General features: G+C 34.1%; 1 protein-coding gene across 1 annotated transcript; it reads right to left on the bottom strand.

Annotated features, from left to right (window-relative positions):
• Positions 1 to 2,176: 2,176 nt before the first annotated feature.
• On the bottom strand, positions 2,177 to 7,353 carry LOC132287434 (serine/threonine-protein kinase Nek2-like). The gene is made up of 2 exons (XM_059789780.1): positions 7,000 to 7,353; positions 2,177 to 2,826 (listed from the first exon to the last, which is right to left on the bottom strand). Exons 1-2 carry the CDS (start codon positions 7,240 to 7,242, stop codon positions 2,206 to 2,208), a joined length of 864 nt encoding a protein of 287 aa, XP_059645763.1. The 5' UTR covers positions 7,243 to 7,353; the 3' UTR covers positions 2,177 to 2,205.
• Positions 7,354 to 13,204: the final 5,851 nt, after the last annotated feature.

Below are 13,204 nucleotides of genomic sequence, written 5' to 3' on the forward strand. Positions count from 1 at the left end.
AGATGTTCTTGGCATTAGGGGTACAACTTGGGTTGGCCCAACCCAACCTCAACTCGAAATTGGGTTGGGTTGGGTCAATCCGAATTGCACCCAACATGAGAATATGTTCGGGTGGGTCAAGTTCATAGGTTAAATTTATATATATATATATATATTTAGTAACTAAACCAAAAAACAAAAATATTTTTCAACTGTAAACTTGTCCTCTCTCTCTCTCTGCTACTGCAAACTCTCCCTCCCTCTCTCTCTCTCTCTCTGCTACTGCAAACTACAAAATTTACAAGAATTAGAAGTTCAAAACCCATATATTTCAGTTTATCCATCTGTCTGCGAGAATCAAAAGTTCAAAACGCGCATATCATTCAAGATTGTTCAAAAAATCAAAACCCATATCTTTTAGTTTCAAGCTTGCCCCCCTCTAATTATAACAATTTCAATAATGAAAATGTCATGGTACAATGTATGTAATCTGGGCAGTACAGTTCAAACTTTATGCTACTTTTTCCCACAAATATAAAATAATAAACTTATAAATAGCACATTAATGAAGTACGCTAAACAACAAAAAGGGGACAAATTAAGTATTCAATACCTTGTTCGACAATAAAAACCTTGAAACAATAATATTTTGTTCAAACACCATAATATATTATCCAACAAGAGTGCTCAACAAAAGGTAGAGAGAGATGTACATGAACCCCATTATCATACCGTAACAATTATCAGCTCTGGTTTTGTTCAAACACCATAATATATTATACAACAAGAGTGCTCAATATCAAATGGTCAAAACCAAGTTTGGGCATAATACATATTGTCACCTTCAAATCCAATCCAACTGCACTAGTTCCAAGTATTAAATTGTTCTTTTTCGATCAAGACCAATCTAAATGCAATTTTTATTAAGATCTTTGTGCATTTTCATTGATGAAATATAATGCCATTTTGTTGGGATCAATCAGAACAAGATGATCATGAGACCATCTAATCCATATATATATGGACCATAGATGAGCAATGCTACTACCATATTTAACTAGTTGTGCCTGGATGAGTAATGCTAGATTTTAACTACTTATGGTGTCACACACACCACACGGTATACCACTTGTAAACCTGCTACTGCATACCTCCATGTTATATATATATATACATATATGTATATGTATATGTATATTACATCATCCATTCAATCTGGTTATAACTTTTTTTTTTTCAAATATTAGATCCCTTTCCTGGATAGGTACGCACTGAGGGTATGTGGTTGAGTAGAGATGCGCTTTGACTATTTTTCGTCATAGTTTGAAAGTTGCAGAAAAGACAATAATAATAATAACAAAAAAAGGAATCAGGTGAAAATAAAAGTCTGTTGAAATTAATTCTCTAAGTAGGATTGGTTTTGACAACTTTATTTTGTTCTAAGAATACGTGTAATTACTTGCAATGTTTTAACAAAATATATATATATACAGAAGAAGAAGATGAAGAAAATTTTGAAATAGGTGGGTAATAAATTAAGTACAATACAATCGCAAATAACTATAAAATTCATTACCATGTAGGAGCGGAAAAGGAGAATAAATATACAAAATAACCTACAAGGAAGGCCAGCCAACAGATGGCTCCACTCTGATATGTTTTATGCAAAAAATAATGTGATCAAAATTCAAATATCCACACAACATATACGTGTGAAATGATAATTGCATTAAGAATCGAAGACCCAAATAGGGAAAGAGTGTGAATTTAAAAAAAAAACCTGTTCTCTGGTGGCGAGAGCAGCGTTTCGACTTTAGCAGTAGTCGCCGAGAGATGTGAGATAGAGGGAGTCTCCGACAGATTGCGAGCTTCGTTTCAACTTTGGCGGGAGATCGGTAGGAAGGCGATATAGAGAGAAAAGAGAAGGATGAGGAGAGAGAAAGTTAGGATTTGTGTTAAACCTGTAGTCGATATAGGGATTAGAGAGAGAAGAGAAGGATTTATGTTTAATTTGGGCTTTCGGGTTGGGTTCGGGTTGAACCCAGCCCAACTCGAATAAGGTTGGGTTTTGATAAAACTCAACCCGACTTAAATCCGAATTGTGAATTTATATGTCCAGATTTTAAAATTTATAGACTGGACTCGGGTTGGGCTGGGCTAGCCCGCCAGAGTTGCACCCCTACTTGGCATTGATCGTCCTGCTTCACTGTGTTCTCCTTGAAGCTCTTAGTCAACCAGATAGCAGTTTATCTGGGAGAAGCCTTTCCTGGCCCGAACGGCCTCAATAACCCCCAATTCGTCAAACCTTTCGTCTTGCAACAGCCTTGCACTGAATTCAAGCAACCCTTCCAAAGCCTCAGCTCGCTGCTGGTAAGATGAGGTGTCAAATCGCCTGCGGCGCAAGTCTGATGAGGTTCGACTTGATGCCCCGGTTGTAGCATTTTGATTAGAGCCCTCACTTCCAATGTCCTCCCCATCCAACTTGCATGTCGTGCCTTCCATTCCCTGCCAAGCATCGGTGAAACTCAGCCTGCCAAAGGTTCTATTGCACACCTGAACCATACATTTATCCTTCAAGATCGAATGGTCGCCTTGTGGTGGTGAGTTTGAGCCTTGTGCAGAGGTTGATGAAGTTCTACGAACAGGGAGGAAGGGACTTTCATATGAGGTCATTGGGAATTCAGCAATCCTGTCAATTCGAGGGGAATTGACAGAAACATCCGGAGAGTTAATTCCAATATAGGGCGTGCAAGGTGATCCTTCAACTGCAGCTCTTGTAGGAAATGGCAATGATGCTCTACGATTTGTGGGAACAGCTTTTTTTGCTGGAGTTCGTGAAGCTTGAAACTGCAAATATAAGCATATACCATATAAGAATAAAACCATAAAAACTGACTGACCCAAGAAAGAAGGAAATTTTAGAGCTTAGTACTGTTGGAAAGCTCCATATTTGTGAAGTGAAAGATCAAATCCAGCAAGTGGTGACTATGGAATGCTTAAGCAGGTTAAATGAACAAGCAGTCGTTGCTTATAATGCATCATTAATACCCACACCCTAAAACACATTCATATTAGGATAAAGTGAAGAGCAGGCAACGACTCCCTCGTTATTATGAACGAGCAAGAATAAAGAAGTTAGTTTAAGAAAGTAGGCATAGAACGGAGACTTGATAGTTGTAATACCCCTAGGTTTCAAAAGGATATAAAAGGAATTTAATTAGTTATTTTATTGTATTTTATGTGCTTACGGGATTATGTGCTTATGTGGTTACATGATTATATGCTTATTTGTCATAATTGTTTATGTGATTTATTTGATTTAATTGGGTGCTTGTGTGGTGTATTAATTGGATATTTTACTTGCTTAAATGATGTGTGAAATAATTGTAATTAATTGTTAGGATTAAAATAAAATAATGGATTTATGTTCTATTTTGTTTTATTTAATTTTTTTAAATGATGGATTTTGATAGGTTTCATTTCGAAACCTAGAGGCAAGTTCTTCTTCTTACTCCTTTCCTTAGACTTCGTGTTTCTATACAGGCCTAAGTTAATTCCATGAACTAATCAGACTTTAAATTGATCTATTATGCATGCTAATTATGATTTAAATCAATGTTAGATGAATTTATTTGTAATTGATTGATCTTGCAATTTATGCCATGAGTATTTGTTTTAATTGATTTTAATGATGCATAATTGATTTATATAAATTACTAGAATGATTCGGGACTTAGTTCAAACTCTTAGGACCATCAACAATGGAGAACTGAGGAATTGGAATTCATTGGAGACGAGGAAGATGATGCAGAACAGGTTGAGAGCCGGCTCCCAAAAGGGAATTATTTTGACGACTATCAGAGGGAGAGAGCCGGCTCTATGAAGTTGAGAGCCTGCTCCCTCAAGACGAGAGCTTGCTCTCACGAGGACAGAGCTTGCTCTCGCCGCTACTTTAATATTTTGGGATTTTCAGCTACTATTTTGAGGTTTTGGGTGTTCCAGGGCTGTGTAGGGTATTATGGATGGTTTAAATGACTACAATGAACATGTTAAAATCCTAGAATGTTTAATCCATACCTATAGGTGATAGAAGTGATTAATATGAAATTTCAGTTAAATTTGCATATTGATTAATGATTACTTAATTATTGAAATTGTTCTAAGAAATTTCATGAATATTATATAATGTTTATCATGTATTAGCAGTAGTAAACTAAGTTATTGTCTGACTGTTATTATGCTTATCTCTGGATGTAATTAATGTTGTATTTACATATTTCTTCTTCAATTATTAGATGGAATGGAGGAATTAATTGCTTAAAAATAACTTAGCAATTAATATGGATATTATATGATTTTAATCATACATTAGCAGAATAATATGGTCATGTATTTGGTCTGATCTTATTATGCTTAATTCTGAATTTATTTGATGTAATATTATAACTATTGCATCAACTGTGAATTTATTTGATGTATTACTTTGGATGTTGCATCATTTATGGATCATATGCATTATATGCACCAGTATGCGATGGTGGCATATTAGGGACGGATTAACTAAAAACTTTAAGTTCTACCTAACGGAATAAATTAACTAAAATGTTAAATCCTACATATTTTCATGTCAGGTCAACGGAATCAGTTGGATGACATACCGGATATTTATTTTATGTTCTGAATTAGGATGGATTTTATATATATATAGTTATGAGCTATGATATGAGCTTGAGTCTCAGGATGATGGTTAGGGAGCGTATATGCAGTGGGATGCATAGCTGGCTATGATGGTTAGTGGTGTACCCTGTTAGGTCTATATACTCATGCCCACTTCAGGTGCATTTTGCATGTTGCCTACTAATCAAGTTGAGACCGCTTTGTAGTCTAGTGAGAGTCCCTTAGTGTGTGTATATATATATATAGACTACATAGCTATTGTTGGATTAACTAGAATGTATACTTGTATCGGGTCTCTGCTTGGATTGTGGTAGAGTAGAACTTGTTTGTGGGTCTGACCCACCATTATTTTTCAGGTGTTCGTCAGGTGTAAAAATTGTTTGTGCTAAGCAGGGATCAGTCTACTTCATTCTTCCGGATTATCTACATAGGAGTTTCTTGTACGTTCCAGTGTTCTGACGTAGACAATTATTGTTGTCACTTGTTCAGTTGAGATTTTCTAGGGGTCCACTTAGTATGGATTCCCGAGTTGTATTTATTTGGAGGATTGGATATATCAAAATATTTATTTATTTAATGAAATTTTATTCTGAGGTTTCAATTAATGGATTATCATTTTAGTTTTCTTTCAGAAATTTATTTCTTCTTTTTTATCTATTTTGTATTCTGTGTTCGATTATTACCGATTTGTTTTTTATATCCTCGGGTATTCAGGCATGGGCCTGGCCAACCCGCATCCAGAAATCCGGGGGTATCACAGTAGTATAGGAGCATTGATGGGTAAAAGGGTGGAGGTGGTAGTGGTATTACACACTAATGGAATAATAATTGATAAGAATTTAAAAGAAGTTAACATCTACTAAAGTTGTTACTAAGAAAGAGTATTGTTAATATAGTTAATACTTGGGAATCCCAATTAGGACTAAACAAGCACAATTTCGCGAGCACATAAAAGTATTAATCCAAGAAAGATCAAAGAAGAGATATAATAGTCACGTAGAATAGAAAAAGATTGTAAACCACATGAGATGCAGCGTTGATTGAATAAATTTGGAGATATGAACATCACTAGGTTATCCTTTGTGGTAACATATAATCTTATGATAGCAAATTTCTATTAATTAAGAGAGAACAACATTTAATAACCTTGAGAAGTGAATTAAAAAAAGTCAACTTGATTTTTTATTTTTTTTTCTAACCAGAAGAGTAGATCATTTAACATGCAATGACTACAAAATATATATGCCAGAAGAGATCATCACAACCTACATTAACAGTTTTAGATGTTAATATCAAAGAAATAATACAGGTAAGAGAAAGAAGATTTGAAATTCAAAAAGAAAAACAGAGAAATAAATTTTATTTAAAAATAGTTGAATTCTTTAGTATAAAAAAAGGGGCAAAATATGATTCATGTAACTAACTGAAATAATAGGGACAATTTATTTTATTTAGTTTTGTTAATACTGAATGATGGGTGTGGCTAGAATGGCATTTCCAAAATGTAATCTTTACCAATTGGTATTACAACATTTTCTTCAACTTTAACAGTTTAACTTACCTTTAAGATGCAATCTAAAAATGTTTAACTTACCTTTAAGATGCAATCTAAATTCATTTTTACTTCCCCCCCCCCCACCCCCCCCCCCCCCCCCCCCATTTTAGATTGCAAGTTTTATTTGCTTCTGCTTCTTGAAAAGAAGATATTCTGAAGTCAACATATCATCATACCTTCAATCTTCCCGGCAATATTCTATCATGTTCTCTTTATTTCCTCCTCTCTTCTTCCCTCACTCTCTATATTTAAAGTTTACAATATTTTTTCCAAAAGGGAACATTTATAAATTTAGCATAAAAAATAAATTTTGCTTCTAAATGCACCATGTGAATGACTCATTCTAAAACACAGTTATTTAAGGCTCAAGGAGCAAATAGACGCCAAGGTATCCTGAAACCTAAGCGTAACAAGCAAAGTAAGGAATTTAAAATATGCAACAGAAACAATTCAATATAAAAAATGAATGAAATTTTCTATATATCGATTTAAATTAGCTAAATTGATATACATATATTTCCCATTTTCATTTGCGATCAGTTAAGCTACACGACAATTGAAATAGTTCAAAATATACAACACAAAACTAGTCAGATTTTTTTTTTTCAAAAACCAGATATATTGGCATTTCAACTAAGAGGGTCAGGTAAATCAATGCACCTGTATCGTTTCAATATATATCCATTAACTAAATCAAATAACTAGGTAACAAGAAGCAGAAACAAAATAATTAAATATGTATATGCACACACACAGAAATATATACATAATACTATCTGTAATCTTACCGATTCGCGATTCTTTGACAGCTCTGCTAGTTTCTTAGGAGTAGCAGGAGAATTCCTTGGAGTCAATTTTGGAGCCTTGACAATATCTGAAGCTTTTGGAGTAATTTTCTTATCAAATGTTGTATCTTGCTCAGCTCCAGATACACTTGGATTCAAAGTCCTATCATTGCTGAATGACTGCCTTTTCTCTCTGTACGTGGTAAGACGAACATCTTCTGGCTCTGTAAATCCAGTTTTTTTCATGTAGTTTGTTTCCGACCGCCAGCTGACTGATAAACTATTGCGTCTGGGGCTGTTAATTTTGTGTTGAATCTTTAGAACGTAAGGCTGAAGGTGAGGGTGCACTAGAAGCTCTGCCGCCTGCCACACAAACGCACACTCTAAATGATAAATTGCACAAACTTTTACTGGTAGACAAGTATGCCTTTGTGTGTGCCCTATAATTGTTGCAATTGCCAAATGACGATACACATAAGATTAAGATACCACATCACATGAGAAACGAAGGATGCCACATCATAATATAAGAAGTTCCTTTGTTTCAGGAGTGGAATATGCAAAGGGCAAAATTTCATTATAATTTGTAAATTACTTGTGAGAAGCCATAAAAGCATTAAACCACTTTCTTATTGTTGTCACATACCACAAATTAAAGGTTCAAATCACATTTGTAGATTGGATTAGATAATATTGCATGTTATTGTAAAGAAAAAATGCAAATGTTGGTTAAATTTCGACAATGGTTGTGTTACAGTATATGTGACCCTATAGAGGCAATGCCAGTCTCTTGGACCTGCTTTGGTGAACTAGTGATTGCAATGTTCAATGGTGCATAAGGAAGGGTATATTAAAAGTGACAGGACCAAGCACATCTCACCAAAATTCTTTTATGCACATGAACTCCAAAAAAGGGGTGATATTAATATTCAAAAGATACGTTCATGTGAAAATCTAGCAGATCTATTCACTAAAACGCTTCCAACTACAACATTCAAGAAGCTGGTGCACAACATTGGAATGCGTCAACTAAAGGATCTTCAGGGTTGATCTAATGAGGGGGAGCAATTGATTAAAGAGGTATTGGCATACTGTACTCTTTTTTTTTTCGTTCAGGTTTTGTCCCACTGGGTTTTCCTGGCAATGTTTTAAAGAGACAGTTTTTAATCTATGCAATACCATTTTCAAGATAAATAAGAATATTGTACTCTTTTTCTATTGCTAGGGTTTTGTCCTACTGGGTTTTCCTTAGCAAGGTTTTAACGAGGTATATTCTTAGTGTAGTTTTGTGAACCCCAATGGGGAGTGTTATATATATATGCACACTTGTGTGGGGTCCACGAATTCATTAAGTCATCCATGTAATCATAAGTTTTGAGGCTTGTAAAGAAAGATGGCTTTGGAGGCTTATAAGAGAAGATACCAAAATGGCGTACATGGGAAGCTAAACTATGAGCCTATATAAGGCATTGAATGTCTACTATTTTCAGAGATCAAAATTGAAGCTTTCATTCTCTCTGTGTGTCTATTTCGTTCTCTCTCTCCCCATCTCTCTGTGTAAAAGTTTTTTTATTTCTATAATAACTATTATTCTATATATATATATACACACACATATATTTATTACAGAAATAATGCTAACTCCTCTATCATATTTATTTGGCTTCACTGAGAAGGCAAAAAACAAATACAGTTTTTTTATGAGACTAGAAAACATAAAAACAAGGATACACATCAAATCCTATGGTTCTTTTCCCCCAAATCCTCCCACAAATTCCTCTCCCCCTTCATTTCCAAACGAAAACAACTTTCCCTTCTTTTCCTTTAAACTTCCTCAGCCATGTTGACTGAGATATGGACCATATCTTAACCATGTTGACTGAGATCTTAAGAAAGGCGTGGGGGAAGAGGGAGAAGACAAACTTAAAGGGATATTTTTGTAATTTTGACAAAAGATGGTTTTTTATTTTTGTGATTTTAACCCTTTTTTAATTTTTATAATGCTTGTCCCTCAAATTTTTGTAAAATTTTCTATTTATGGGATTAAAGGTGGCCTCTTGCTCTACAAGAATCAAATTTAATAAAGAAAATTATTAATTATTATAGTAATTCTTACTACTACAACTTATTCACGTATAATACACATATACATAAGATATTTGTTATAAATTATTAGATTTCGGCAAGAGAGGTTTCGTGACCGTAAATTTCGACAAAAGAAATATATCATGACCATGAAACCTCCTAATACAATATATATATATATATATATATATATATATATATACCAGCCCTGAATCCTGGAGAACCCAAGCAAGTATCATTAGGGTAGCCAACGTCAAAAGCAAGAGTTACTTCACTTTGCCAAGCTTGTTCCGGCCTCCTTCTGCAGGTGAGGTCGTTTATTTATTTATTTATTTATTTTTGGGTAAAAAAACAACACAACAAAAGTTAAAACTTCTCACTTACCAAGAAGTAAAAATAATATATATATATATATATATATATAGTCCTAATCTCTTGCTCCTTATGGAGCAAGAAAATTGATCCACACTTTTTATATAGACCGTTAGATTAAATATAACGGTCATTTTTCAAACCCACCTTTGGCTTTTCTTTTTAACACAAAACCACTCTCACCCTATTTTTAGTTTCTATATTTAATTTTACCATTACTACTTACGTAACAATAAAAGGTAACAATAAAAGGTAATTATCAACTCTCTCTCCATTTCTCTGTGCGTTGAATTTGAATTCATGGATAAAAGTGTGGACAAATGATTACTCTCCATGGATAAGGTTGTGAGAAGATCTTAACCCATTTTTTTTTTGGGGGGGGTTACCTTATTGTTTCTAAGGTGGATTCTACATCCTCACCATAGTCAGTACATCATCATCATCCAATAATCAAACTCACAAATTCACAGATTCAATAATGAACTTCACCAAATGCCTAACTTCAAATTGAAATAAAAAGAATTTTTGTTTAAACTTTAAATGAAATTTTCTTCAATTTCAAGTCTAATAAATCAATTCGATATTCCAAAATGCAATAATACAGTATATTTGTTGATAAATTTACTTATACTAAAGAAGTATATTAATTTACTTATACTGAGAACAATAAGATTTTTTTAGAAAAAAACTATAATATCATACTGTTGTTGCAAAATTGAAAGATACCAGTATTATTTTTCTTTCAAAGAAACATCTAAATAAAAACAATTTTTTAAGTAAAATATAGTGCTATTATTTTTTTTCAAAGGTTTCTATTTTTATTTTGATAATTAGGTGATAATGGTAAAATTAAATATAGAAACTAAAAATAAGGTGAGAGTAGTTTTGTGTTTAAAAAAAAAAAACTAACGTTCTATATAAAAAGTGTGGATTAATTTTCTTGCTCCATAGGGAGCAAGAGATCAGGACTATATATATATATATATATATATATATATATATATATATATATATATATATATATAAAATAAATAAATAAATATTTTTGTCCTTCCAAAGCAAGAAAGGAAAATAAATCAGTGTTTAAGCACTTAAATTGTATTATAATTACTACTACGAGATTTAACTTTTTGTTACTTTAACTTAGCAAGTATAGCACAAGATTGATTGATTATAGTAAGTACACACATGTGAGAAGACGATATATAGGGAGAGAATGAATGAAGGAACGACAATGGAGGTGGAACAATTTCATGCAACCCAACATATCTCCTCCTTGGATTGAAAAATCCACTTCCAAGTAATTAGAATTCCAAAACAATTTCAATTGCACCTCAACCACTCAAAGAAACACACTCTTCTTCTTTGTATCTTTAAAGAAAAGATTATTCTAGAAAATTTCATAGAATTAAAAAACCACCTTCTCTTGGAGGAAATGATAAAGGATATTGACTACACCCTTTAAAATTGGAATGTTACACTAAATCTTCTCTAATTTCAATTCAATGAGTGGATCCATTGCTTTGAAACACAACACAACAGTAATCTTGTTAGACTGACGCCTCCCGCCTCCAAATACAAACAGTAACCCCCAGCTCTGACTGTCCAAAACATGAAATTACAAGATCAGTTAAATCTGAAAAAGTGTAATCCATCATTATCATCTATATATTTCATGTTCTAGACCATTTTAGCCTCAATATGTATTATAATTATATTCAAATAAAAATATACCAATAAGAATATTAAATGAAAAAAACTTCCCCCAATGTGAATTCCATCCTCTCTTCTCCATCTCTGTGTTCCCTCTCCTTCCTCTTCCATGACAACTACCACTGGCTCCACCTTTCTACTACCACCACTACCTCTCCACAGAGCAATGAACCATGCCGACTCTCACTGCTGCCAGTCCCCATCCATCATCGAATGTAAACATAAATACCAAAAACCATCGCCTGATTTTGCGATGGAAATACCATTAAAGAATTTGTCAGTTTTCTACTTGCGTGTGGTGATGCTGGGGCTGTTGAACTGGTCTTGTTTTAGGTAGAAGTAGCAGAGGAGAAGAAGAAAGCAAGGGTAAGGAGGAGGGCCGACTAGAGGGAGGGTACAGTGAGAGAAGGACACTGAGTGACAGTCCGTACATTCTTAAATGCAATCTGAGTTAAAAGGGGTCCGAAAGTCAAAATGTTGATTTTTTTTTTTTTTGTTAAAACCCCATAGAATTTATGGATGTTTGAACCTGAAAACGTAGCACACAATTGGAAGTTTCAGTGCTTATATAAAGAATTAGGCCAAGGGTTCTTAAATGATCGAGAATTTGTCAAACTAGGTCCTAGGAAACGAACACCTATGGGAGCTGATTCAGCAGCAGCAACTTGTGGTTGTGGCAGCTGTACTCGTGGTGGTGGTTATATTCACAGCGACGGTGGTGGTGGTAACAGTACTATAAATAGTACCACTACTATCAATAGCAGTAACAGTAATAGCAGCCGTGTTGGGGTTGGTGGTAGTCCTAGTAGTAGTGATGATGGCATTAGTCAGTACTAGTGGTAGTGGCTGTGAGATATATATATATTTATATATATTTTGGGGAGATTGTGAGATATATATATTTTGTAATTGGTTAATTTCGTTATCAAAACAAGTCCAATCGAATTGCAATATTTTGGTTCAAAATTATAAAATAAAAAAAAAAAAAAAAAATTTTGGTTCAGAATTTCAAGATTGAAGATCGGAAGCGATTTGAAGAATGAAGAAGTTCAAGTGTTCATATTTTAAAACACTCTGGGATGATGAGAACAATGTTTTGAAAAGGTATGTGAGTGTGTGAAAACACTTAGGAAGTTTTGGAAGTTTGAAGTTCTTAGGAAGTTTACATTCGGCCTATTTCGAACTGGGAACATGAAGCCAAATAAAAGAATTCTATTTTGTCCATTGGGAACCGGTACCCAAATCTAGTACCCGTAGCCAACTTCTGATTATAAAGAGAATTCTTCTCCGCACATTCTGAACCGGTAGCCAAAATCCAGTACCAGTTCTGTTTTGATTCTTATTTGGTCTAAGCTTCCTTCCTAAATCCTATGCACGATTTTACCTTATTTTCCAAGCATATCTAGGTTTTTGAAAGTCTATATAAACATGTTTTCTCAATTAGGATTTCACAATTTTTCGGTATCAAAACAAGTCCGATCGAGTTGTATTTTAAAGTTCGAAATTCAAGATCGAGATTAGTTACGAAATTGAAAAGTTATTTGTGTTTGATATACTGAGATCTTTGAAAAATGTATGAACAACACTTAAAAAAGTCAAAAAAATCCACAAGCAACGGACATGAGGAGAGACAAAATCGAAAACCTGAGACAAAAAGAAAAACACAAAACACCGGACCACAACACCGATGCCAGCCAAGGAACTTGTGAATCAAACCACCTACACTACCAGAGAACCACAAAGCATGTGTACAGAGGATCATGAAATCTAAAAATTGAAAAACGCCAAACCCAAGTTGATCGATAGAACATCACCCAACACCAAAGGAACCTTGTAGAAAGAACCGATCACGAAAGCAATTGAAAGGACGAAAGAGGAGAGAGGGGAGGGAGGAAGAAAAGAGATCAACAAAGAAAGGAAAGCACTCTTAACAAGTAGAGAAACTCCCATAGAAAGGAGAACTCCTACAAAGAGGAGAACCACCACGATCGGGAAGGAGAACTCCTACAAAGAGGAGAACAACCACGATCGGAGGACC

This window comes from Cornus florida, unplaced genomic scaffold, assembly GCF_030987335.1.
Source record: "Cornus florida cultivar Cherokee Brave unplaced genomic scaffold, ASM3098733v1 CherokeeBrave_3.0.0_Hap2_Chr02, whole genome shotgun sequence".
Classification (NCBI taxonomy): domain Eukaryota; kingdom Viridiplantae; phylum Streptophyta; class Magnoliopsida; order Cornales; family Cornaceae; genus Cornus; species Cornus florida.

Coding starts and splice junctions, on each gene's coding strand:
- LOC132287434 (XM_059789780.1), bottom strand. CDS start 7,242: ATGAAAAAAACTGGATTTACAGAGCCAGAAGATGTTCGTCTTACCACG. Junction 2,827..6,999: donor TGTCAAAGAATCGCGAATCG/GTAAGATTACAG, acceptor TTATATTTGCAG/TTTCAAGCTTCACGAACTCC.